Source organism: Merops nubicus, unplaced genomic scaffold, assembly GCF_000691845.1.
Source record: "Merops nubicus isolate BGI_N331 unplaced genomic scaffold, ASM69184v1 scaffold7107, whole genome shotgun sequence".
Taxonomy (NCBI): domain Eukaryota; kingdom Metazoa; phylum Chordata; class Aves; order Coraciiformes; family Meropidae; genus Merops; species Merops nubicus.
In genome coordinates this window covers 27,562-55,294 of record NW_008619558.1, presented here as the reverse complement: position 1 = coordinate 55,294, position 27,733 = coordinate 27,562, and the positions used below count along the sequence as shown (strand labels likewise).

The 27,733-nt window shown below is 37.3% G+C and overlaps 1 protein-coding gene across 3 annotated transcripts; it reads left to right on the top strand.

Annotated features, from left to right (window-relative positions):
• On the top strand, nucleotides 1-27,733 carry TRAF3 (TNF receptor-associated factor 3). Of its 3 annotated transcripts, XM_008943821.1 has the most exons (10): nucleotides 1-266; nucleotides 3,173-3,224; nucleotides 5,382-5,486; nucleotides 6,341-6,508; nucleotides 11,081-11,161; nucleotides 13,851-13,925; nucleotides 15,702-15,794; nucleotides 20,255-20,395; nucleotides 25,433-25,607; nucleotides 26,641-27,733. In XM_008943821.1, exons 1-10 carry the CDS (start codon nucleotides 25-27, stop codon nucleotides 27,210-27,212), a joined length of 1,704 nt encoding a protein of 567 aa, XP_008942069.1. In that variant the 5' UTR covers nucleotides 1-24; the 3' UTR covers nucleotides 27,213-27,733. The 3 variants fall into 3 exon arrangements, with proteins under 3 accessions (XP_008942069.1, XP_008942070.1, XP_008942071.1); XM_008943822.1 differs by lacking the exon at nucleotides 13,851-13,925 and having other exon boundaries at nucleotides 25-266; XM_008943823.1 differs by lacking the exons at nucleotides 11,081-11,161; nucleotides 13,851-13,925; nucleotides 15,702-15,794 and having other exon boundaries at nucleotides 25-266.

Here is a 27,733-nt window from a genome sequence, read left to right as displayed (position 1 = left end):
CTTCACAGAAACTTACCTTAGAGCATGGACACCAGTAAGAAGACAGAACCCCCTTTATCTGTAGAAATGGTGCAACAAAGGGCCAATCCTGATCGCAGTCCTTCGGCATCAATTTATGTTCCAGAACAAGGTGGCTACAAAGAGAAATTTGTAAATGCTGTGGAAGATAAGTATAAATGTGAAAAATGTCACCTCATCTTATGCAACCCTAAACAGACAGAATGTGGACACAGATTCTGTGAGACCTGCATGAATGCCTTGCTAAGGTATATTTTTTGCTTTGAAAGAACATGTTGATACCTTTAAATCTTGTGAACTTCTGAAATGGTATGAATTATTTGCTATCCATATGCTGGTACAAACATTTATACCCTACTCTGGGTCAGGATGAGATGACTGAGCTTTCCATCAGAATTGTGGAAACAGCTGTTAAAGTGGTTTAATTCCATGTAGTGATGTGTTAGGTAAGAATATCATTACCTGTAGAGCCTGGACTGAGTAGCTAATTTGCATGACTGCTAATATGGCTGGTTTGGTGTAGAGTTCACTTAGTAAATTGTGGCTGTGCAAGGGGGTGAGCCTGCAGAGGCTCCTTAGAGTGATGGTGCCTAAACTGGCTTTGGACCCAGCCTTACAGTTGAGTAGTGGGACCTTTGGGTAACTGTAACTGCTTCTGGACCTTCCTTTCCTCATAACCCTTGTAGCTCTATGTCTTGGGGCTTGTATGTTTTGTGGATTCCAGGAGGGTCAGCAGGCTGGCTTCTCTGTTACTGAGATGCTTGGGCCAGAGTGCAAAGTGAGGGAGTGAACATTATGGACAGAAAATGAATGCTGAGAGGTGAGAGATGCACTGTCATTCAAGGAGATCTAGCTTTTAAGAAGTATCTGTGCTTCAGCAGAAGTATATTTCTTTGCCTCTCAACTTTGATGCATTGCTACTGTTCGTATTAAGCAGTGTGATTTCAAAACTTGGTCTTATGTTTGGAGACCATTCTGCAACCTTTAATCCTGGTTTAAATAAGGACTGAAATGCTTCCATTTACTACTGGGAAAGCAGAGGTATAGAAGAGGTGGAGCTCATTGGGTGTTCCACACTGGACTACTAACAGAGGATTTGACTTTGGAAGATATTGGTGATCTTCTGCTGACTTGTTGTGACCATCCTCATTGTATATATTAGTTTATATTTCACTTGGAAATACAGTAATCTCAGGTGGATATAAATCAAGACTACATGCAGGATAGCAAAAGAGGTGGGATGATATTGCATTACTCTGTCTCATGATAAAGACTAACCTCTGTAATGAGCTACGGACCCCTGGATTTGCCTGTGAATCCCCTCCTGTAGGTTTTGTGCTACAGAATGTTACACCAACTTTTCTTTCAATACACATTTTCAAGTGAGGTGTAGTTCCTATTGAAGGAATGCAGTTATGTCTTTCTGAATACATTGGAAGATTCTTACATGGTTAATAACAGTGGCTGCAGAAAAGCAAATACCTGTCATACTTGGATGTGTGCACACGGACACATCCAGAGCAGATCCTTAACAATCTAAGCAGTAACGATGCTGGCATTGCTGGAATCTGGGCAATTTTCTTTCCCTGCTATGAGACATGCACATGTGCTTATTATTATAGTGCAGCTAGAGTATGTGTAATTTTACCTTCCTGACTTTCCAGCCAGTCTGTTATTGAAAAGGACACATGGGTAAGACCATCTACAACACTGCTCTTTCATTTGAATTATTTTATTTAAGTGCTTGTTGCAAAGAAATACTTTGCTAAAACTAAATTTACAGCTCCTTTTTTTTTTTTTTAATAAAAAGTGTGCCATAAGGCTGCATGCAAAATAAGTTTACATTATTTCTGTATTCAACACAAAACCTTTTCATTCAGTGTTGACATGCTGCTGCACACACACGCACGCACACACACACACACACACACTGGTTATATGCTTGCACTTTCTGTTCCAGTGTTATTTGAGGACAAAGAATTAGGAGTCAGTGTAGATAACACAGTAAAGATGTCTGCTCAGTATGCAATGGTATTTTAAAAAAGCAAATGGGATGCTTGAGTGAATTCAGTACAAGTAAGGAAAGCATGACATTGTATTAAACACTGTATGCCCTCAAGTAGGTTAGTTTCATTTTTCTTTTTTGTAACTTAAGAAAATTATTACAGATATTGAAGCTGCAAGGTAGTTAAGATGCTCAGAAATATGATGAGGCACAGAATGGTCAGTTCAAGAAGGCAGAAGCCAGTGAGATGATTTGAAATAACCATGCTGATTATATAACATAATCAAACTTATTCAGCCTTTTACATGGATTTGCACTGCTGCTAGCAGCTGCAACCCATGTAGCCTGTCAGTGAGTTGCTTTATGAGAGAATTTACCTAGCTTTTACCTGCTGCTTTTCGTCCATAGAGCTCAGTGTTTTACCAGAAAGATCAGTATGAATATCCCCTTTTTATGTGGGGAAAAGAAGCTAAAAAGGAATGAAGGGATTGACATTATGACACCTACCAGGTCAGAGCCAGAAACAGCTGTAGGAACCCAGGCTTCCCACGCTCCAGTGTCTATTCACAGGCTGCTCTGCTTTGCAACCTGCCTGTTCTCTAAGAGATCAAAAGTATAGTGATTAGATTGCCAAGACAGCTACACAGCCATAGTTCAGATGAAGGAGGGCAGAAGGATCTGTGACAGTTGCTGAAACCAGAACAGACTTGAAGGAGATGAACATAAATACTTTTTTACCCTAAAAAGGTATATAATTGACTGTCAGAGAAAGTAAAGTTTAATTAAGTGTTGTCCCTTCAATTATCCAGTCCTTTTTCAAACAATATTTTGCCTGTTTGCCAGGTAGATATAGAAGTGATGAAAATTGTGGATCAGGCACAGAATGTAAAATAATGAGTTTTGCTGCCCTGAAGAAAACCACTGCACAGTTGGCTGGGGGCATTGTGGTGGTCTTATTTCCTCAGGAATGAGATATTGTCTACTAAAAACAATTTTTTTTTTGAAATAACATCATTTTATCTCGTTCTAATGAACTATATCCACTTTCAGTTAATTTAAAATATAAAGAATAATCATAACTTAAGTGCTGCATAAATGGGATCAGAAATTCAATTGAGTTAAATAGTTTCTCTCTTCTTTCCTCTCCAGTTCCTCTAGTCCAAAATGTACAGCGTGTCAAGAAAGCATAGTAAAAGATAAGGTATTGTTAACATTTTTTTATTCAAGAGTACTGAATTGTGGTGTACCTAAGATGTGTTACTGGTTCGTGGTTATAATTTCATAAGCCTAATAAGCTACCTGAGAGGATAGTTTTGTTATAACACCTAAATGATGTATTTTATACAGGAAGACAGCTCATTTTTACTGCTAACCATGTGGTAGAAAACATGTCAGCTTCATCTCTAATGGTCCAGTCAGATGTCACATCTTGTTTTCATAGCTGGGAGCTGCAGCAAATCGTTGCAGTTGTCCTGCCATCAGCCAGGAGGATGATAAGAAATAGTGCATCTCCTGTAGATGTGGAGATCTAGGCAAACCTTACTCCTGGTTTGGCTCCAGACCGCTGTCTACTCTCCCACAGTGTGTTCTGAGAACCACCCTGGAACCAGAACAGTGTGGAGTTACAGCCACTGCAATAGAATCAGGCTCTTTTTATATGGATAAGTTATTTCACTGATACACTCTTCACTCTTTATGATTTATGCAGTTTTAACATCAGATTTTTCTAAAATGTGTAGTAAATTCCTCGTGTTAGTAGTCTTTCCTGCCTAAATTAATACTTGTAATAGTGGCTATTTCCAAGAAAAGATCAATGGGTATGTTAATCTCTTATTGTCCTAATTCACAATAGTTCTCTGAACAGTGCTTGGTGTAATTCAGTTTTGACATGGATGAGCTTTCCAGGAGCTCAGAGCAATAATCATGATGCCTACTTTATTTCTTTTTTTCACTCTTTCTAGCTCATAACATACGTTTATATATGTACATGTGTTATGAAACTTGAAATATCTTTAAAACAAGAGGAGGACAAAAAGTGTATTTAGCAGTGTATGCTGAATACATGTTAGACTAACATGGAATAGGAAACCTTTCTCTTCCCATAGAATGCTGATGTCTAAAATTAGAATTTTTTAGACAGTCTTGGAAAAAAATGTTTAAAAATGGTCTTCTTACCTTTAGTCAGCAAAATTGTGCCTAGTAACCTTGTGAATTACTTTGGAAAAAAAATACTACAGAGCTGTCAATTGATTATTCAAGTGATATTTGCTGATTCATTAAACTTCACATATGCATCTGAAAAGTTCACAGAAACCAATGGCGTGTGTCAGATCAGATTGCATGAGAACGGTTGCAGTGTTTCCTTCTTCCCTGATACTAGGGATAGATCCTGGTCCCTGGGGACAGATTGGGTCATCATTCTTTGTTGTTGATATTGGCATGCAGAACTGTTCTGTAATGACAATGTCCCTGCAGTGTATGCAGTATCACAGAATTAGCTTTGCCAGAGTAGCAGTCATAGGTTGGGCTTGGTTCTTAAGTATTTGTGGTCATGGAAGCAATTGCAAAATAAGTTTTTATTCCTTTGGTTTGGACTTCAAAATATTAGTAATGGCCTTCAATCCTTATCTCCAGTTCCTACCCTTAGCAGTGGGGCTTCTTAAGAGTGCAATTGTGTTTTCTCTATCTTTTATGTGGTATCACCTTTAACAGGTGAAGATTCTAACCCTGAGCTCTCTATTTCTAACTTCTTGCAGTTCTGTTATAGATGAAAAACACTGGCAAGTCCTATTAAAATAAAGATGTTCCTAAAGACCTCTTATCTGTGAAATAATAAACCTCTTCCAGTCCAAGACCTTAGAAAATGCCTTTAATTGTGTGTTACCTACTGGAGTGCAAGTGGGTGTTACAACTAACCAATCCAGTCATTGTGGGACTGCCTTCCATGAAGTCCTTCCTCTCTGAACCACTGTGCTTTGGCTCTGTTGTCTTATGGTATTGTGCCTAATGCACCAGCTTCCCAAACAACTTGTAGCTTATGTGGGACCATTATTGGCAAACAAATAGCAAAACATTTAGTCCTGTCTTGTGCCTTTCCCTTCATTGTTTTTGTAGTAAAAGTGACACAGTGATAGAGCACTTGTCCAAATACTCTCTTTCAATGGGCCACTTCATAGTGGAGGAATAGGAGTGATGTGTCTATTCAAAAAAATTGAATGGTACGATTTTATTTCTGGCACATAAAGCGAGAAATAAATAGTACTGCTGTAGCCAAATTGCATGGCTTCTGCTTTATTTGAAGTTGCATATACTTGAGTGGTTTTAAATTTCTAAAATGAAGTGATTTTTCATTTTTCAGGTATTTAAAGATAATTGTTGCAGGAGAGAGCTGCTTGCCCTTCAGATATATTGCAGAAATGAAAACAAGGGCTGTAAAGAACAACTGTCTTTGGGTCAGTTATTGGTAAGTAATCTAACACGGTCATAAGCTTCCTTTTGAGTTAAAGAATGAGAAGAAATCTTGCGGATTAAAACCCCAGTCCATTTCTTGACTAGCTCACACTACGTTGGAATAGAGTTAGTGTTTTGAAACTCAGCTGTTCAATGAGCTATAAGGAATTATAGTAAAAAATCATGTGATTGCATGACATTAAAGCTTGCAAATGTAAATGCATGAAGCAAATGAGAACTGGAGAGAGAGCTAAAATCAAGAAAATTCTTAATGTGTACTTCACAAATACGACATTTTATTTCCTTTTTGGTGTGTTTTTGTTTGCCCATCTTAATCCTCTTATATAAGTCATGGTTTATGCATGGAGTCAAACCTTCGGCTTCTGCAGGCTTTTACAAAATAACCTGTAGCTTTGTTTCATAAAGGCATTAACATAGCAGTAATCCAGTAATTTAACAGTTTTCAGGTATGGCTACACAGCAGTTTACAATGAGATGTGTAGGTACTTGCTTTGCATGAGCAAGCTCAGGTACTTAAAGCAGCATCTATGTTTATGTGGAATAGTATACTTTGAAAAAGAATGGTTGCCTTCTGTTTAAATAGCCCGTGTGGAATTTTAGACTGTGATAGAATGCTTTTATTATGAAAGTAGCTCACATACATCTATCATACAGTGAAATCTGCTGTCTAGGTAAAGGGAGTGTAAGGTCAGAAATGTATTCCTGAGTAGATTGGTTAGTATTCATATAATGCACAAAATAACTTCGCTTACTCTGGTTCTGAAGTTTAATGTAGGATGTCTTCAAAGGATAGAAGACATGCACAAAACTTAGTTGGCTTGACTATTTTTTGTTTTGATCTTTCAGATGCATTTGAAAACTGATTGTCAGTTTGAAGAACTCTCATGTCCTCGTGCTGATTGCAAAGAAAAAATACTGAGAAAAGATTTGCCAGACCATGTAGAGAAGACCTGTAAATACCGGGAGACAACCTGCAAATACTGTAAAAGCCAAGTCCCAATGATTATGTTGCAGGTGCAGTATTTTCTTGTGTGTAGAGAAAAAGATTCTGTACATTAATGTGGAATAATAGCTCCTGTGATTCTAGGTAGCTGCCAGTAGGGCCTTGGCCTTTCAGCCAGTATTAGTATGTCAAAAAAGAAAACAGACTGACTTTCTAAACACTGTCTTTTTTCCCACTCTGAAAACACCCATTAATGCCTCGACTGCAAAACATTTTTTTCTGATGTTCAGATACTGCATTGAAAAACAAAAATTATGCAGATCCATTGCATAATATTGATACTGAAGTAATTTTTACTATTCTTTTTTATCTTGCTTAAACTGATAAAATAAATGCAACTACCATGATAACAATTAAATTTGTGTAGGAAAAACATAAGCATAGCAATTGCCTGGAGAAAGAGCATCTTTCTGTATAATCCTCCTTGGGTACTGCACAATGTTATGAGAGGAAAGGAGAAAACAATGTAAAAACAAACTGTCTTGGCATAGCCAGCAATGATACGTGACAGGCCTAGGCAGAGTTATTGCTGTTCTTGGCATACGAACAGTTGTCTGGTAAGCTGCACGTTGGGAGTTAGAAGTATAGAGCAGAGGTTGAGAAAGTCATACTGCCTTTACGCATAGAATTGTAACCTCACTGTGTTTGTGTTACTCTGCATTGAGCTGTATTATGCTGAATCTCTCTTCCTGTAATTTTAACATTTAAAAAAAAAAAAAAAAAAAAATCTGTTTACATAGTTTCCACAGTTGACAGTCTCAAACTTCAGGCTTTCTTAGTATTGTAAGAGTGATGAGAATTTAGTTTTCATTTGTGTTGTTGTGCATTGCTCATTAGGCAAAGTCTCACAGTGATGAGAAGCTTTCTTTGCTTAGAGATCTTACAAAAAGACATAGGTAGAATGTCACCAAATTTTGTTACTTTAATAATTATGTATTACCTAGTGTAAGGTGGCTGAGATGTGAAAATTCAGAGAAAATTAAGCTTACTTTGTGTTTATTCTTGCACATTCTGATAGAGGTGAAACTGTATTTAATTAGATTATGGGTTCTACTCCCCCAGAATTTTCTTTAGGCTGGGAATTGATGTGAGGCAAAGAGTGATATTAAAAAATGCATAGAGTCTTAACAGACAGAATCAGGGAGTATTAAATATGTCTTTTACAAACTGGATTTTCACATCTAAGCAACATGCTTACGGGTTCCTTGTAGGCAGTTTCTTTTACAGGAGCAGTGTAGTTAAATTTTTGAGTCTGAAACCATCCTTATGTTTTGAGGAACATAGAACACTCTGTTTTAGTTTAAGAGCTTTCCCTTTTATCAGATGTTGATGGATTTAACATTTATGAAACCCTTGAACTAGTGGTAGCTTTCAAGATGCTCAGAAGTCGAGACAGGTTTTAGTCTATCAGATTTTTAATTCACAGTTAAACTTATTTTTGACATTCACATTGGAAACAAGAATGGCATATTACTCTGAAGTGCAGAAGAGAGTGGTTGTAAGTAAGGTAATTGTTCTCTAAAATCTGAAGTGGTGGAATTCTGAGTTCCTTTAAGAGGTAATAGAATTGGCTTATCCAGAGAACAAAAGAGGTCTGTTAAAATGTAGTTTTATGTTGAGATATCACTATTTGGATTCTATTGAAGTTAGTGCCACTATTCTACTGCCCTTAAAAGTTCTAAACAAATCTACATTTGTAAATCAGAACTTTTTCCAAGCAGTGTTACATGTTCTTATGCTATCATTGGCTTATATGTTTCAGTACATAGAAAAAATGACAGCTTTGCCTCCATACTACTTTAAGAGTGCAGAAAGCTCCACAATGAGAAGATCAACAAATGGCTACTGTTTTTAATTTTTTGGACTAGATTTTTAAAAGTTCAGTGACTACAGAAATGCAGATGTTTTTATTTTTTGTGGCCTGATATAACGTTACCTCGTTGTACTTTGGTAGGGAGAATCATAAGCTTAGTGACACCGTACATGTGAATTAAAGGCTCCTTTTGACTTCTCGTTTGAGTTTTGCCACCCAGAGTTTGAGTTCATCTCTAGCTTCTGTCACCTAAAATTTTCTGTAATGTAATGATTACTGAAGCAGGCCTCAGTGACTTGAACTGAAAATGGAGCTAGAGGGAGCATACCGAGAAAAAAAGGTATGCAAATGGAAACAAAAATAGTTTTACCGGAGTACGTATGGTTCATGTCTTCATAGAATCCCATGACCCACGGGGTAGGAAATCCCCGTTGTTGGGGGCAGACTCTTTAGTTAACAATGTTAGTACTTGGTTTTTAGATGGCATTTGTCTTGCCTGCACTGTCAGTAAGTGAGTTAATTTCTTAATTCCTTTTCTTTTGTTAGAACCATCTAAAAAGTTGGGGTGTTTTTTTTGTCACAAAGCTACCTTTTCCGCTCCGTAACTTCTGGCAGATAAAGGTGGTGCTTTGTTAAACAAGAAATTAGTAGCCTATAATGCTTATGAACTGTTATATTTTTCTGTGGATAATCTACAAAACTACTTAGAAATGCTTTTCCTATCAAACTGATACTTGATCAGCTTTACTTGGTGCCTAGGCTCTTTACTGCTATCCTGGCCACAAAAAGTCTGTCCCAGGCAGACCCTGCCAAGGCAATCTGGATTCCGCTCAGAGGTCTGCAACACAACCAAGCTGACTGGGACAGCTGCTGGGGAAGACACAAGACATTGTCATCTTGCTCCCTTGTTGGGTGCTCTGGAACCAGTGCCTGATGTGGCGCTGGCTTCTCAGGGGAGCCGTATTAACATTCTGCCTTCCCCTCACCCCTGCCTGGTGCCCTGTGTGTGGTGTTACCCATGCTTTGTGCTGCGTTTGGCTTTTGGTTTTGTGTGCTCAACTATGAATTTAGCTGGTCGCTAGGAAGAGGATTCTGCCACTGGAATGGGATTACTCTGATACATCCTGAAGTCTTTGGGAAGTCTCCCCCCCTAGTTTTGAATAGGTGAGCCTGGGATGCAGAGTGAGGAGAACTGGCGAGAGGGCTGAGAAGTAGTTGTGTGTAGCCTTTTTGTCGTGAATAGGGAGTCAATGTCATAGCCTTTGCTGTTTTTTGTTAGCCTTTGTTTAGAAAAGAGTAAGGGAATTAAAATTAGAGAATTAATGTTACAAGGGAGTATTATTTTTCTATTAAAGAAGTTTGTAGGGCATTACGCTCCCATTGCTGCATGGTAGTGGGATGTTTCTCTTGAACATGATTACAGATGAGGAGGGGCCAGGTCCAGCTTGAGTCTGAGCAGAAATGGTCCTATGGGCCAGTGCTTTATCAGAGAAGTACCACAGTCACCCTGACAGAGGTTATTCTGAGGAGAGGCAGTGTCAGACTGTGAGCATTGCTCCTGACTGGGTATCCGTGTCCTGTGGACTGAGGCTAGCTCTTCACCCGCAGATCCTGAGGGGCTGTCCCAGCTCTCTGGCTCAGGAGCAATGTAGGCTTCCTTCGGTGTGACTGTCTACATGAGCTACATCAGGTGAGCTAGTCCCAATAAGAAGGATGGCAGGATAGGCTTGCTTCAGAAACAGCATACCTGATGGCCTGTTTCTAAAAGTGAAGAGGTACACATTTTTCAAGTATTTGCAGATCTATAAGAGAGTTCTGAATCCAGGCCTTTCACACAGCAGATCTTGGGTCTTCTGTACATCTTGGTTTTACTTCAAAAATAGACATCATTACTTGTCAAAAAGGACATGCTATTTCTTCTTCCTTTGCTAAGAGGCTTATAAATCTAGACCTTTGTTTCCTTTGCTCTTCTTAAGTACCAGAAATGAAATAGTTTGTTTCAAGTTGAATAGGACATGTCAGTTGACATGAAACTTTTTTTTACTAGATTTTTCATTTTGTTAAGAAAAACTGAGAAGAAATGTAAAATTAATTAGTGTGGGCCTGATTTTTTTTTTTCCCTTCCTATGGTGATGTAGTTTTACAGCTATAGTGGAGGATCTGTCATCATCTAGGTTCAGATCAAAATGCCTGCCCAGCATCATGATAAAATTTCGACATCTCTTTCAACTTTGGGTGCATAACAGTGAGATTTTAGTATTGGGTGTCTGGGAATCAGAATGAGAAAATAATTGGAAGGGGAATATCTGTACATAGGAAAGAGACATTCTTTGAGAATGAGCAGTGTATATTTCTGAAGAGTTTTTCCATGCACTGTATACCCTTATTAAAAAGGACATCAGAAGTGGTTCAGCTTCCTTTTAAAGGTGCTCACTTTTGTGAATAATTCTTGAAGAAGAAAACTTGGCTTTTATTATTGTTTCATTGCTCTAAGTAAAAAACAATAAAATGTAATGCAAATATAATATTTACTCTGCATGAGAAAACACAACCCTTGTTTTGTCTTCAGAATAGCAACACCTCTATCGAAAGCATAAACTGATGTTTGAACAATTGCAGTTCTTTAATTCTGCACAATTGGGATAAACACTGAAAAAAAAAAAAAAGTGTGTGCTCTTTTAAATTATTGTGGGATGCTTTTCTTTGCAGGTAAGTCCTCTCTTTAACTGCAGAGTAAGAGTTGATTTGTGGTTTGCTTTTTCCTCTATAGAAACATGAAGATACAGACTGCCCGTGTGTCATGGTTTCATGTCCTCATAAATGTAGTGTTAAAACACTCATGAGGAGCGAGGTAAGAAGTCATGCCCAATGTTGTGCTGAAAAATTAAGGATTTTTTTTAGTAAGATCTCGCAAGAATTTTGCCAGAAGCCATTTCCTTATTAAAATGTGAGATCTAAAGAAAAGCTTTTTCTACCACACAGTTAAGTGTGATAACACTCAAATATTTTCAATGATTTCTTGAAAAACTATTTGAAAATAAATAATTTCTTAGTTTTGTGTCATTATTACACTTGGCTTGCCCAAGATCAGCACATGTCTTTCCTGCTTTCATTTTTACTAGCTCACCCCCTGCACTTCCCCCATTTGAAGCATTTGTTGAGCATAATAGAGCAGCATCTTGGGTTAATTAGCTTGTATTAAAAAGAAATAATGAAAATTTAGTGCACATTTGCAATAGTTAGTAAAGCGTATAAAAATAATATTAATAGATAGGCTCTTCCCATGGAAAAACTTAAATTATTTTAAAATCTGTTAAATTTGGGGAAAATTACTAACTGAAACTTACAGAATTAGTTTAGGATACAGGGTAATATGAGTACAACATGCCAACAGCCAGACGCAAGAATGTATAAAATTCTATCTTGATGTATAGAAGCTTACCAAAAAAGAACCCAAACCTGTCTTGTTTGAACAGATCCATGTTCTTGTACATTAAAAGATGTAAGTAGAGTCTGTCAAAGTCAATGTACGTTATTTTCTTTTCCTAAAAATAGAACTTAGCAAGGGTGGGGAAAAGCTTATTTAAGCCTTCAGCACTCTGTAAGCCTCACTTGAGGAAAGTTGTTTCTGATCTGAGGATAAGCTTTTCTCTTTTCACTGATACTTTACTTCCTGAGTTGTATTCATACTATTTTTAAGTTACACTTGTGGATTATTAATAATGTCATCGTGCCCAAGGCATGTAAGGCACCTGCCAAACACAGGGGCATTCTTTTTCCCAGGATAATGGAAAAAAAAATTAATAGATCCTGTACCTATTAAGAGAAATTGGGCTGCTAATGAAAGAGAATTGGCTCAGTGGACATATTTTCTATTGGTGCTTACTTCTGAGTTTATATCCAGGTTCTGGAGCACTTCAGCATAGTCTTAAATTTTGACTTCAGCAGTTACTTTGAGAAGAGGTATATGCAAGTGCCAATAAGAATTGACCCATTAAAGCCTGGGTCATACATGTATAGTCAATATTGGGTTTTGAAACTATTGGTAGAAACAGAACTTAAAACAGTCATCTTGCCCTGCATCATCTCTTGCTGTATGTTGCTTAATTTTTTTCTGATACTGTGAAAATGTTTATATTACTTAGCTGCATGGTTAGGGACAACAATTGTAATGACAAAAATGGGAAAATGCCTGCCTAACAGTTTGAGAAAATTCTGTAGTGTACAACAAGTGAATATCTTACTGTAGGAAAAAAGGCAATTTTTCATGTTTAATTCATAACTTGGGCACACTTCTAGTTTTCAGAAGTTGAAAATGTGGCATTCTTGGAAAGCCTGTTATGCCATGTCTCATTCTTATTTGATCTTAAGTTTTTTTTTCTGAACCATGTGTCTTTTGAAACTCTCCAGTGAATTTCTACATATAGTGTTTAGAAGATAGTAGGTGTATATCAGAGGTGAGGGACCGATTGCATCTCGGTATCAGATTTTATAGACTGTCCTGTCTGTTCCAGAGCTACACATTCAGAGCAGCATCAGTTCACCACTTCTTTCCATGGAGGTGGATGAACTGAGTCATGTTGGGCCTATGGTGTGGGAATTTCAAATGAGATTTTGAAACCTCAGAAAGTGATGTCAGCCGAGTTAGGCTCTAGCTCCTATCTGCTTGGTGGAAAATCCAAACTGCAGATCCTGTTTTTGAAGAGAGATTGATTGTTGCACTGTCCTTTCCAAAAATAGCTCTTTGCTCCAACTTTTAGGCAGTTTGCATCCTGCTCTTGCCCTCTGTGCTGCAATGGCTGCTGTCTGTATATATGTATATACTTCTGTGAACTGATTTATTTTTAAATGAAAAGTGGTCTGTACTGATAATAATCCAAGATATTGGAATGATTCTCAATCTGTGAAAAATGCAGGCATTTTACTAATCAGTCTTAATTCTATGTACTGCATTTTTTTTAAAGTTACTTAGCTGTACCTATTCTAAAACTGTTTCATGCAGTACTTGTTTAGTCTTTTTTTTGTGTGTGTGTGTGTGTAATTGAACTGTTAAATTTAGGCACAGAGAATTGCATGTTATGTTTTGAAAAATTGGTTCCTCATGGAATTAGGATTAGAAAAAGTATACTTTACTACAGTGAAACTGATCTTAAGACTTGCTCAGAACACCAGTAAAAGAATCACTTGTTGAGAAAAGATTAGTCATTCACAAAAGTCAAATGAAATCATACAAGTAATTGTAGAGTGTGTTCTTTTTGTTTGCTTTTTTTAATTGGGCTGCCTATTGAAAGAGTCTTTAGTAGAAGTTTCACTGTATATTAAATGTATCACACTGTATACTGTACTGGCATGTGCGTGTGGTTGACATATGTGTATATATGGTATTTGCACTTTAGATCAGACTGGAGAAAATATACACACGTGTGTTGTATGTTCTGCAGATGGCACACAATACAAGCCTGATAACCTGTGCCCTTTATGTTTTGAGCATTATCATGCAAACGTCTTTTGCCAAAACTCACATTTTTTTCCTATTGCAGTTGAATGCACATTTGTCAGAATGTATTAATGCCCCAAGTACCTGTAGTTTTAAGCGTTATGGCTGCACTTTTCAGGTCAGTATATAACAATTATACTTCCCAATTGATGAAAGTCTGCAATTAGAACCTAACTCTTTGACGTGAAAGTTCTGGACTTCGCTAGTCTTGATTAAGAAAAAGTCATCTGGTTGCACCAAGTCATTATGCAGCAAATGTTTGGTTTTGCATCTTAAAAATAAGTAGTACAAAAAGCCCACACATTCCAACAGTGGTTTGGGAGTTCAGTTATTAGGTACATCTTGTTGAAATAGGAATATGATACACTTGACGAACTTTTTAACTTAGAGTGAGAGGAAAGTCACTTTTATTCTTCAGAAAATAAGCTAGTAACTTCAGCTGTTTCTGTTAAAAGTATTTATTCTCTTGAGCTAAGGATGTTTATATTTTCTCTCATTTCTGTGTCTTAATATTTTTTACTAAGGTTAAACATAGATTAGTGCACTCAAAACATGTATTTTTATGTGCATTCATACGTCTGTGTGCACATAGGTGCATAATTAAAGCATAGCATGAAATTTATTTTTAAGAAAGTTTTAGTTTTTAATCCTGGCAATCCCTGCACTATTTAAAAAGAAAAAGCCAAACCTCAGAGTTTAGTTTCAGTAGTACTATTCTAGTCTCTTCCAATAATCTGCTTCCCTTAGCATGTATCTTGGGGAATTCGGATGCTTATGTATTGAAGAGATTAGTCAGGAAATTTCAGAAACTGCTGACAGGAAAAAACCACTTTATTAGATGTTATGATTCTTTCGCTAGCCTGTGATAGTTTACAGAGACAAGAAATGTAAGCAGCAACACTTCTCAGTAAACTACTTCCTGCAGGTATTTCCAGGTTCTTAAATAATGAGCATTCATCATTCTAAGTGTTAACAGTAATGCTCATAGTGGTAGAACTGATCAATGCTGTAACTTGCCCACTGTTATGTCGTATGTATTGCCATTCATTTTATGTATGTATATGTGTGCATATATGTACATATATCCACATATATATTTTAGTATTTTATATAGAGTACATACCTTGAGGATCATTGAAACCTTTTCAGTTGCTTTGCATCATATCTACCATCAAAGCTAATATGTTCTGCATTGCAAAACACTTACTGAAGTAGGTGTAATGCAACACAATACTAATTAAGAAATATGGTCTACATCTTATGTACTCTGTATACGATCTATGTGTGTTCTGTAAACTTTTTATATAGTGGTTATTTGTAACAGCATTTATAGGTTGTGCAGAGGCAGCATATCTGAATATTACAGAGCAATCACAGTAACATATTAGGTATTGTAGTATCTCTCAAAGTAGTTTATAAAGCTGGCAGTTTCCAGTGATGATAAATTTATCTTAAATATTTCTCTTTAATACTCAACCAAGGGAAAATTTAGTGTTTATGAAACTGTTTGTGAAATAAAACAGAGATTTTAATTTACGTTTTGGGAAATTGGACGCTTTAGGGTTTGTATGACTTGAGAGTTTTATTGTGCTTTATTTAGCGTAAAGCTACTCGGAAGACTCTAAAATACAATTCAATTCATAAATCTTGTTCATCTTGTCTCTGACGTATCAAGCACACTGAATGGAGCTATATGGCAGTTGTATATTACTATATTAAATGTATTCCCGACTTGTGTAAATTCCCAGGTAGATTCCCCTTCACTCTATGGTTCCGCAACATGCATCCGTGAACCATAATATGTAGTGTTGGTTCGATGTCTTGATATACTCTTTCTTTGTAGGTTTAAAAGAAGTGGAATTGGCTAAAATGTATAAATTCTTTGTTGTCACAGGGAACAAACCAACAAATTAAAGCACATGAAGCCAGCTCAGCAGTGCAGCATGTTAACTTATTGAAAGAGTGGAGCAATGCTCTAGAAAATAAGGTATATCTTCTACTCACTTCTAATTTTTATTGATTTCTTTAAGTCATATAAAAGTACAGGAAGAAGCTTTTTTTTTTTTTTTTTAATCTGTTTCACAGCTGTTCAACAGTACAGCTAAAGCATGAGTAGGCTTCAAAAGCAGTCAAGCCATTTAGAATATCTGATACCTTTGTTATAAAATGCTGTGAGAAACTTGGCTTCACAACTCCATATACAATTTTCTTCATTGGTAACTTAGTAAAAACACTTTCTTCACATAGATGCACAGTCCAGAAATAAAATTCCTCTCTGAGCTGCCTTCTTACAAAAGGGAGGGTTCAGAAAGCTATGGCTGCACTATGAGCCATATTTTTGCTACTACTTCAGTATTTTTCCAGAGATAACATTATTAGAAATACCAGGTAATAAAATGGTTATTTTATTTCTTTTTGTTCTTGCTCTCCAAACTTAATGACCTGCAAAGGTTAATTAAATTACACGTATTGTAACTCATGCACACAATGATTTCTGCTTCAGTGCTAGACCAGAATGAAGTTCATGTTGCAGTGCTTCCTTGGGACTCCTGGTTTTAGATAGTTTGGGATTTGGGTGATGCTGGAAACCGTATTGGTATCAGCTGTGATCTTGTGAATTGTTTGAATGACTTAAGCATCTGTTAGTTGTAAGGTTTTGGTTTAAAAATACAAAGCGTCAGAACAAATTGCTGTTTTCTTAGATCTTCTTGAAAAAGTTTCACACAGCTATTGAAATAATGTTTCTGCTTTTTCTTTTTGGAGGGGGGAGTGGAATCCTAATTACCAAACCATTCTACAAATGTAGGCAAAAGAGTCAGGAGCCCCCTCAGATTTCTCTAGAATGAGTTAAATAAGAGTAGGAATTCCAGTGTAAATTCAGTGGCAGTTACGATATGTGTGGCTTGTGAATTTGTCACCTCACAGCAGCCTGCTAGTTCAAGTTTAGCAAATGCTGTCTAGAAAGCCTTTTCCCTTCTTGGCCTACAGTGATCTCTCAGGCGTGGGTTTCCAGCCAGGTCCTGCAGCCACAAGGAAGTATAGTTTTAAAGCAAAAGTTAACAGACAGAGCAAAATATGATTTTGACCCCAGGACATTTGTCCCTGGATTCCATGTTTTTGAACTTGAATCCCTATAAGGAAACCAATGAACCTGGGAGAGGTCTAGTTTGTTAAAACAGAATTTTTGTTACATCTGTAGGTCTTAGTTTGATAATCAATAACAAAACTGAAATTTGCTTTTGCACTTGAATCCCTTCATTAATGTAGGAACTGCACATTTTTTGGTTTTAACAGATACAATATCCTTAGTTCTTTTTTCTATAGTCTGATTAAAACTATACAATTTATTTTACATCATAGGAGAAAACCATGTTTCATGCGACTTCCAGAATAGACAATGTTCTGCCTTTTGTCAGTGTCCTCAGAGATGCTTTATCATTTAAAAAATGCCCAATAGTTCTATGTTTGTCTCTTCTTACAGAGCTAAGAGTATACACTTTACTACTTTTTTTTTTATGTTCAATTTCCATTTTAACTTTCATTTAGGACATAACTGCTTATCATTGTTTGTCCATTTTTAATTTTTTTTTTCTTTTCACTTCCTGCTTTGTAGACTTCTTCCTATTCATAATAAAGAGTTGAATCACTGGAAATCCCAAGACCGTGCCAAGTTACCAGAATAGCTAACCACATATCATATGTCAGTGACTTTATACTAGAGAAGGGTAACAAAATTATTTGTAACTTCATTGTTGTTCTCGCCTTTGAGAAAAAAATAATCAATGCACTGAAGAACAACAGTGCAACATTAACTTGGCTGATGAATATCGTAGAAATCTTGGCCCTGCTGAGGTCAGTGGAAGTCTTGTTGGTCTCTGTAGGGCCAGGATTTTATTTGGATTACTTCCTGCGGTATGTCTGGAGGGGAGAGGAGAAGTTCCCTTCTCCAGTCATGACGTTCTTTAACAGACCCTGTGGAGTATGCAGACTGAAAGCCTTCAGAACTGCAAAGCCCGTGCGAAGTTATCAATTGGGTAGTTGAGTGATACTATTGGCAAAAAGTAGTAAGAGAAAGTCAGATGTAAAATCTTGAATCAAAGCTTTGTGGGGCAAATTAAAATTCTATGTTTTGTTCACTGTGTGATGGGACAGACTTGTGGACTGAACTCCCATGGGGTTTGGGATGTTGGAAGTAATGAGTTGAATGTAATTTTGTGGCTTCACCACGCTCTTAAATCTGGCATAAACTGTTTTTTCTTTTTTAATATGTGACTTAAATATGGGACCTCTTTTAATCCAGTTCTTTGTGACGTAAGGATTCTTCCATTCTTTTCTAGTAAGAAATAATAAGCAGTTGCTTATTTGAAAAACTGCTGAATAAAAGCATGCTTTGTCCTAGGAATATTTCAAATATGACAGGGAAGTAAAGGAAGCTGCTTGCAGTTTGTAAATAGATCTGATGTTTCCTTTACCTTGTTTTTTAACTGAAATTCCAAAGACTTACACCAAATGCAACTGGGAAACAACATTTAGTATTAAACATTTCTTCACAAATTACCACAAAACTGCACCTTCTGACTTAGTGATGGCAGTTCTGTATGATTAAGGCCTGCAGGACATAATTCTGCTTTTTTTGTATTCTGTAAAACTCCGTGGATAATCTCGGAACCAGACAGGCCCACATTTTATAACTTGTATAAAAATGAAGTGTGATGCTAGTGAGACAGAGTGTAACTGCTGCATGACTGGGAGGCCTGGGGAGGAAACTGTGACAAGAGGGGAATGTAAAGATCACAATTAACAAAAGAACTCTGCACTAAGGAAGAGGAGGATGCAAAAAAGTTGAAGTGGCTGCCCAGTAGATATGAAATATGTGGAAGGCAGGAATACTAGTTTAAATTTAAACTTGTTCTTGAAAATTTTCTCAAGTACCCAGGCATGTATTCATTCAGCCTTGGGATTGTTTCTCTCTCTGCACTGGCAAAATTAGCTTGTCTCATTTCTGTTGAGCCTCTTCTGCCAGTTTTTCCATATATAAAATGTGGAACTAATGTAGGTGTGTATATGCATGTATGTAGTGCTGTGTTGAAAAGTCGATACGTGCACGTACTCTGGTGTCTCTGCTTTTGGACCCCATCTGATAAATCTGCTCAATGCCTGTGGACTTTGGCAGTCCATTGTCTAGTTTAGGCTAGTGTAGAGATTGAAATTATTTACCTTTTTGAACAGCCTAGCTTCTTAAGTCTAGGAATGTAGTGACACTTCAGTGATTTGACTTATGTCTGATTAGAGGGCAGTTAAGGTGGTGGAATTCTAAAGTGGTACCCACATCAGAGTTAAAAATGGCTTGACCTCAAGCTGGCATGTGTATGAGGGGTAGTGGCTTAGATTTTTTGGGGAATGTGAAGCATCCAGATAGTTGGTCCTAATGTGGAAAGTTTTTCAAGATTTTCCTGTGTCAGAAATGGTGCTGCTTCTTATCCATAGAAATTTTTATCTGTAAAACTAGTTGGGGCATGTCAAGGGTTTGTTTTCTACATTTTTGCCACTGAATGAACTCGCCTGGGGCGGGGCAGGGGCTGCTAGGGAAGCAACCCACCACCACAGATCAACCCCCTTTGTCAAGCCACATTAATGAACAGAGCACAAAATAGTGTGACAGAGAATGCTTAACTGTGTTACTTTCATCCCCAAGGAGATATATTAGATGTTATTCTTCTAACAAGGCTCATGTTTTAAAATCGAGTCACTAATGAATGAGTTCATAAAGTGTCAATACAGAGAGAGAATATAATCTGCAGCCTGTAGCTCTTCAGTCTTTTCTGCTAGGAGGCACCGTTGGATTTTCCTTTAAAGGCATGGAACCCTTTTGTATTCACACTCATTTCAGGAGGTTTCATAACCATCACATTCTGTGAAGCCAAGCCAATCCCATGCAGATGATATTTTTCATTAAATTTGCTATAGATCAGGATAGATTGCAGTAGGTGGGGAAGATTAATGTTCCCTTTCCTGACTCACTTTTGAGCTGCTCAGCTTCTCTCTGGTATCCCTTCTGTGCAGGGGTCGAGTTCTTAACACTGATCTAGAGCTAAATAGATTATTTCTTCCAAACTCCAAGCAACTACCAAGTCAGTTAGTGGAAACCAGGAAACCAAGCTATAACATAACAAACTGAATAAAGAAAATATGATGCTTAGACATAAGTTCTTTTGCTGTTTATGTATCCCATCTGTACTTTCATTAGCCAGAGTTGTACCAATACCACACTGTGGAAGTGCAGAAGTAGCTATTGGAAGGTTGGGGTTTATTTATTTATTTGCAAGACATGGAGAGAGATTTTACTAGGATCTCATTCCTTTCATGTGTGTAAGATAGTTTTAAACTAACAAAGTTACAGGTATTTCTAATAAACTTTGGCAGGAGTAATTGTAGAATTTTTTCCAGGTGGCCTTGCTCCAGAATGAAAGTTTGGAAAAGAACAAGAGTATACAAACTTTACATAATCAGATTTGTAGCTTTGAAATAGAAATTGAAAGACAGAAGGAAATGCTGCGGAATAATGAATCTAAAATACTTCATTTACAGGTAAGAAATTTAGAATCTCCCCATTAAAGCAGAAATGGTAGTAGCTTCTATTCTGTGCCTTTATACGTGCGAAGTGAGGTGTTCTAATTAAAAAGGGGGGAACAGAGTTTACCTTATTATAAAGCTATTCTGATATTATTTTTTTTCTTCTCATCAGTAGGTGGTTTATTGTGTTTGTTGGAGTAAGATACTTCATTAAAACCCTGTAGTTGCCTAGCCTGTGTTAAAACAAGACCCCTTGTTTAAAAAGGGAGAAGACTGAAAGCAAAATTACAAATCTTATCTGAAGAATAATCATAATTATTTTTTTCTTCCCTATAAAAAATAACTGCGTGAGGAACCCAAAAAACTGGAGGACAAGATTAGCACCTTAAAACTGTCATATGTATAATGTTGTGTTTGGTGGTTTGTTTTTTTTTTTTTACTTTCTGGTTTTTTAAAAAAACACTGAGATCAGTCTGATGTGGAATTAACTCAAACATAATACAATGCATTTGAATACACTTTTTAAAATCCATGTTTCTCCTGTCCTTATGAGGAAAATGTATCTTATTATTCCTTTGCCAGTAGGTCTGAGTTTCTTATTCTGTGATCAGCATCACCTTGCCAAGAGCCAGTGTCAAACTAGGAATCCTCAGAATGCTTCTACCATGGTACTTAGCCCAAGCTGAAATTATTTGTTTTGCATTCAGAGATGACTTGGAATGTGGATGCTGGGAATTTGTGTTAGCTTATGTGATGCTAACCACAATTAGGGAAACCTCAGGAGATACTTAGCAAGCTGTTGTGAAGACATTTATGTTACTTTAGTGTGTCTGCTGCTAGAATATCAGATACCTGTTTTAGCATCCAGCTTAAAGGAATGTAAATAAAATTATCTTTTTCATTTACTGTTCATTTCACATACTAAACTGCAAATGTTGATACTCACAAAAGATACAAGTATCTGAACTAGATTATGGCTAAAATTCAAAGAGTAGCACATTCAGGAGCTCACAGCCTTGAGGCCCTTGATGTTGCTTTATAAGGAAACCTTTGTTTGGCAACAGCAGCATTTCTTCCTTATAGGACTTATTTCTTCCCATGTTCTGTTCATATAGTAACTGGCTTGGCCTGTCTTAGTCATTGTTATTTGCTCTGTTGATTGTCTGGGATATGACTGCATGCTTACAATATTGCATTCTGACACTATGAAGCTAATCCTTGTATATATTAATACTGGTGATTGTATCTACCAGGAGGTAAGTTAATTTGTAAGCCTGGGGCTCTTACACATGATATCTCTGTAACCAGTGATGAGAGGAGAAATGGAAAAAAATACAAAGTGGAGCTTTTTGTCATTGTCTTGATGACAGATTGCAATATCTGTGATTTCCTCAAGCTGTAAGTGTTAGCAAAATGAATTTTCAAAGGGTTTATGTTTAGAAAACCACACAAAACAATATGGTTAGCAGATTCCAGCAGGTGGCTTTTTGATGGTAGTGAGTACTGGATATGTTTTGCTCTTCTTCCTCCTGTCCCTCCTCTTTACTACTTCTCACTAGCTATTTTAGGTTAGTTATTTTAAGCCAAATTGTGTTTTACAGTTATTTCTACCTGATCCCTTCCACTTACTGGTACTTCCTGGTTCAGTCAGGTTGTTAAGAGTATCTGGGAAACACACCCCAAGTTGTTTTTCCCTGGACACTATAATTAGCCTCCTTCTGTTGCCTACTGTGAGCTGAAGGAGTTAGTTACCTGTTGAGAGCCATTCTTTTTCTGGGTTGTGTTGAGCAGTTATAACTATACAGAGCCACAGATACTTCCAGTGTAGAACTAGCCAGTTCAGGTCCGGACAAGTGATATTTGCTTAGTCCCCCAGGTCCTGTACATGCTAGTCATTTCTAGTACAGTTTCAGTATTAGTTGTCATGCAGGCTGCTCTGGCTTGGGAGCAGCTGTCTCCCTGAGCACGAATGGCAGCATCCGCACTGCGAGGCATTTAGAGCAAGTAGTGTAAATACATCAAAGGTGTCTGGGCACTGGAAGCAGCCTCAGCCTTGAGAAGTTTTGATTCAGATTAATTTTCTACACGCTGGACTCTAGGAAAACTGTTTTTACCAAATGAGTATATAATACTTTTTCAACTGCTGCCTTGTGGAAGGGAACTTTGACATCTGGTGTCCTGTCTTTCCTGTGAGTATAGGGAAGTGTATTAGTAAGCCAAGCCTTAAGCTTAATGTGGACATGAGGTACTTAAAGGCAAAAGAAATAGTGGCCTTATGAATATAAAATGTTTTGATAGGTGATATGTTCCTTCAAGGGAGGAGGATGTATGATTTGCTTTCCCAGCCAAGTAGTATCTTTGGTTTCTTTTCCAGTGTGTTCTTTAGCTTTTTGGTATTGCTCTATCAGTTGCAATGGAAAGGCCTCTTAAGAGCATCTGAAAAAGACAGAACTGGAAATATAGCTTTCTTCAGGTCATCATGACACTGTCTAAATTCTTCTAGTAATAATAGTGCTAAAACTCTAGAAATACCAAACAAAACCTAGATGAAAATTAACATCAAGAAGAACCCTCAGTGATTTGCCAGGCGTATAACTCTGGAGTAATGATCTGGAGAGGTCAGTTGCTGGAATAAAAAGTGCATGCAGAAAATTGATACCTACTTGAAAATTTATGAGTACAGTGTGAGATATATGTGTGCTTTCTAATGGAATAATTAGAGTGACATTCTCCACTGCTGCATTAAATTCAGATTTAGTACATTATTATCTCCCAGCATGAGGGAAGTTGATTCTCTGTAGGGTAAAAAGATAGCGATTCCACTGCTTTTTATAAACAAAATAGAAGTCTATTTCTGATTATTCTATGTCTCCTGAGTTCTCTTGAAGAGGTACGGGAGATAAAATTCTACACCTTTGCCAACATGTAATAGAGACAGCTACAGACCAAAACTGGTTGTGCATGTACAAAGGTAGAATGTTGCACAACAGGTTTATGGAGAGAAGTTGGTCCCTAGTAACAACTTGTAGTAAACTTCTCCCAAAAGAAGAATAGATGCCAGTTCTTCTGCATCTTTAATGCTTTCCCAGTTCATCTAAAAATGTATTTATTCATTTTGCTTAGTACTGTGTCAGTGCCAAGAGATCCCAGTGGGAAATCAGAGCATCTCCGTGTGAGGCACTGTACAAAACCACAACCATGTTTATTGTTCTTGCCTTGGAGAGTTCGTGTTTTGTGTGAGTGGAGGAAAGAGGCAGGATTTGGGCACACCTTGGGCTTACTTCTGCATGTTAACTATTAACTAATGACCAAGTCTTGTGGCTCTGCTCTTAAAACATTCACCCAGGCTATGCCATGGTGTGTTTCCTTTTCTATGTGTGGCTAACAGCCCTTCTTTATTTTGTTTTCTGATTACCATTGGTCCAAGTGAGAGGGTGTGATTGTGTTGGTAGGTGATTAGTACATCCAGGCAAGTTGCTTAATCTGCTTAATGGGACCATACCCCTGCATTTATGTTTCAGTACACAGCTTTCCTTCACAAAGTCCTGATTTTGTGTATAAGATCTATAAGCTTGTTTTAAAATACCGACATAGAAATAGTTAATCTTGAAATAGGTTAGATTACTTGAAGGTTTTGAGACACATCAAAATAAAAGTGTCTTAGAACATGATTTTGCTAGCAGGCTTATCAAATTGACAGCCTTCAATTAATTGTTACAGACTTTCAGTATAACTGAAACCACATGATTAAAAGCAAATGCCTAAAAGGGGAAATGAAGGTTGCATGAGGCAGAAGGGTTTTCCCCATCAGTGGGGAACATTGAATCCACATGGCTAACCAGAAGGCAAATGCAAAATAACTTTATTTTCTTGTTTGGTACTCAACTGCTACTTTTTTTTTATCTTAACAAGTGAAAAACCATTTTTACACATGTTGGCGCTATACAATTTTAAACTATAAAGTTAGATTTGGAATTTAACTGTAGGTGGTAGCAAAAGTAGTTTCTTGCTTCAAATGCTTGTGTTATGAATTACACTTTGCAACTGCGTATGGGGTTCTGGCTAAAATTCCTGCTAAGCCATATTGGCTGTGATAACGTGAAATGCTATGTATTTCTTGAATCAGATTTGAGGTAGACTGGGAAATATATTCTTCCTTATATTTGTAACGAACAGAGGTGCTTGCAATGTCCCTCTTTCAGAGATTACCAGCCTTTCTGTATGTTCCTTCTGGGTTACTATATCTCATGCCTTTCCAAAATCAACTGTGTTTTGGTTTTTTGTTGTTTTTTTTTTCCTTTGTGTTCTTAAAAAGAATCAACCAGCAAGCAACTTCAGGACTCATGGCTTATTTAATTTAGGAAGTACGGGTGGGGATTTTGAAAGTGCTTAAGTGGACAGAAGTGGTAGTTTTGCTTGAGCTCTTGAGGGCTTCAGCTGTCATTATGGGCACATAACAATCTAGGCCTTGCTAATTAATTTATGTGATCTTGGAGCTTGCTGATGCGGCTGTATCTGTACGTGCATGTGCTCCTGCTCCACGTGTGCAAGAGCGCTGATGCTTTTCTGGAGGGGTAAGATGTTTTGTTGTTACCCAATTATAAATACATACACGAGCAACCACTTGATTCACACCATGGTAAGTTGTTGTGCCCAGACGTTGTTGCTTAAGTACTCTGACACAAAACCAAACAAATATTGTACTGAATGTTGTTGTATTGATATTACAGGCTATTGTTCTTGTGTTGAAAGAATATTATTTTTTAAATTTAGACAAGAGCACACTAACAATTCCTTCTCACAAAATGCCTTGATAATTCTGGTATTCTGCTCTAATATTTATATGTACGCAGCAGTAAATATTTTTATAAGTGTTTTATAAATACTTGGGCTGTTCCTCTAAATTTTAAAGTTTTGTTTTATTAAAACACTTGACATAAGTGAAACTTATTTGTTGGAAATGGACTTCATTATCAGTATATAATCCGTGTTTAACTTACATAAATTAATGTATTTTTGTTATTTTAACTCTTAACTTACTGTTTTATAAAGCGAGTGATAGACAGTCAAGCAGAGAAACTGAAAGAGCTGGACAAAGAAATCCGTCCCTTCCGACAGAACTGGGAAGAAGCTGACAGCATGAAGAGCAGTGTAGAATCCCTCCAGAACAGAGTGACTGAGTTGGAAAGTGTTGACAAAACTGCAGGGCAAGGAGCTCGAAATACAAGTAAGTCTAAGCACAGAGGACTGAAGTCCTCAGCAGTGCTGCCAAGAGAAGGTGTCTTTTGCATGGCTCTCCCATTGTGATTTTCATGCAGAAGCATCAAATAATGCCGATTCTTCTGATTTTTTGAGTTGGAAACTGTATAACCCTTTTGTTGATGTAATGTTGCTTCCACACTGTTTCTTAGGCTTGATTCTTTTACCTTGTTTTCTTGACCCTTGTCTTGATTACAATGTTGTTTCATTATTAATAGTTTCTCAATTGGTCTTTGACAGCTAAAAGCTTTCAGCAGCTGCTTTAAATACAGCCTAAGTATAGTGACAAGTTGTCTTTTATTACTCTTCTCCCCCATGAATGGGTCAACAGTATGGGGGGGAAACCTGAAACCACCTGTCCTGATTTCTGTTACAGAGGTACATTTGATCCAAAGAAAACTGAGATCTGTGAAGAGAAAGGTTATTGTCATGCTTGCTGAATAAAGTGAAAACTGGAATTTAGCAAGATAGTGTAGCTTGTATGTAAGTGTTTAAATGACTGGGGCCAAGAACTTAACATCTAAATAGATCTGCATAAGACAGACCTGCCTTATGAATTCGTCTGCTCCTCAGTATTGTACGTTGGCCACTTTTGCTGGTGTGGAAAGACAGAAATGTTTTCATGTGAGGGAAAGGGGATGTTAAAAAACACCCCTTCCTCCAAACAAAGTGACCATATAATAAATGTTCTGGTTTTTTTAATGAGCTTTAGACGTAGTAACAACACTACGCTTCTGAGACAAATAGTGTCTGAGAAGAATATTTTAAGTGGTTAGTGGTGCTTCTGAATTTCAGAGCTGGCAAACTATTTTCTGTGGGAAAAAATTGCTTCATCAGTGGCCAAATGCACTTTGGTTCTTGAAGGGGGAAAGTGTTTTCGTTTGCAATAGCAGCATTGGCGATTGATTTTTTTTTTTTTTTTTTTTTTAACAGTCTTAGGGGAAAAAAAAAAAAAAAACGAAACCACTTTTCTCACCCCCATCCTTTCCATTTTCTAACAGGCCTGCTAGAGACACAGCTGAGCAGACATGACCAGATGCTGAGTGTTCATGATATTCGGCTGGCTGACATGGACCTCCGATTCCAAGTTCTAGAAACTGCCAGTTACAATGGAGTATTAATTTGGAAAATTCGCGATTATAAACGTCGGAAGCAAGAGGCAGTCATGGGGAAGACTCTGTCCCTGTACAGCCAACCCTTTTATACTGGATACTTTGGCTATAAGATGTGTGCCAGAGTGTACCTCAACGGAGATGGGATGGGAAAGGGGACGCACTTGTCGCTGTTCTTTGTCATAATGCGTGGAGAGTACGACGCGTTGCTTCCCTGGCCCTTTAAACAGAAGGTGACTCTCATGCTAATGGATCAGGGACCTTCCCGGCGCCACTTAGGAGATGCTTTCAAGCCTGATCCAAACAGCAGCAGTTTCAAGAAGCCAACTGGAGAAATGAACATTGCATCTGGCTGCCCGGTCTTCGTGGCTCAAACTGTTCTAGAGAATGGAACGTATATTAAAGATGATACTATTTTTATTAAAGTCATAGTGGATACATCGGATCTACCAGACCCCTGACATACAGCGGGGGAGGCGGATTAAACAGCAGTCGACTCCGTTTGGGGGTTTTATATCAGTTTGTCTTCAATCAGAGGTCCTAAAGCTCACAGAACCACCTTGTGGAACAGATGGAAGAGTTTGAAGGCATAACTGCATAGGGTCCAATTGCGAAAGTAGCAACACATTAAGAAATCATACCATGGTATATTTTTTAATAGAACTAGCAACACTTAAGCTCTGAAGAGTCACTTATCCCTCATGAGGATAATGATTATGGTCAGAGAGGATTTTTTTTTTTAACTTATTAACGATCTAGTCAATTGGAGGTGAAAAGACATATACAGTATGTGCTGAATAAATTACTGACTTTTATTTCTTTAAGCTAGAATACAAAAAAAAACCACCAACCTTCACACGTGGGCTAGCTGGAAATTGTCAGCATGTTAAAAGAAGAAATGATGAAGTAATGTTGCAATTATGATATTATTTGAAAAACTGAGGTGCAATCTTGTCTGAAATATAGTATATTGTCTTTTTAA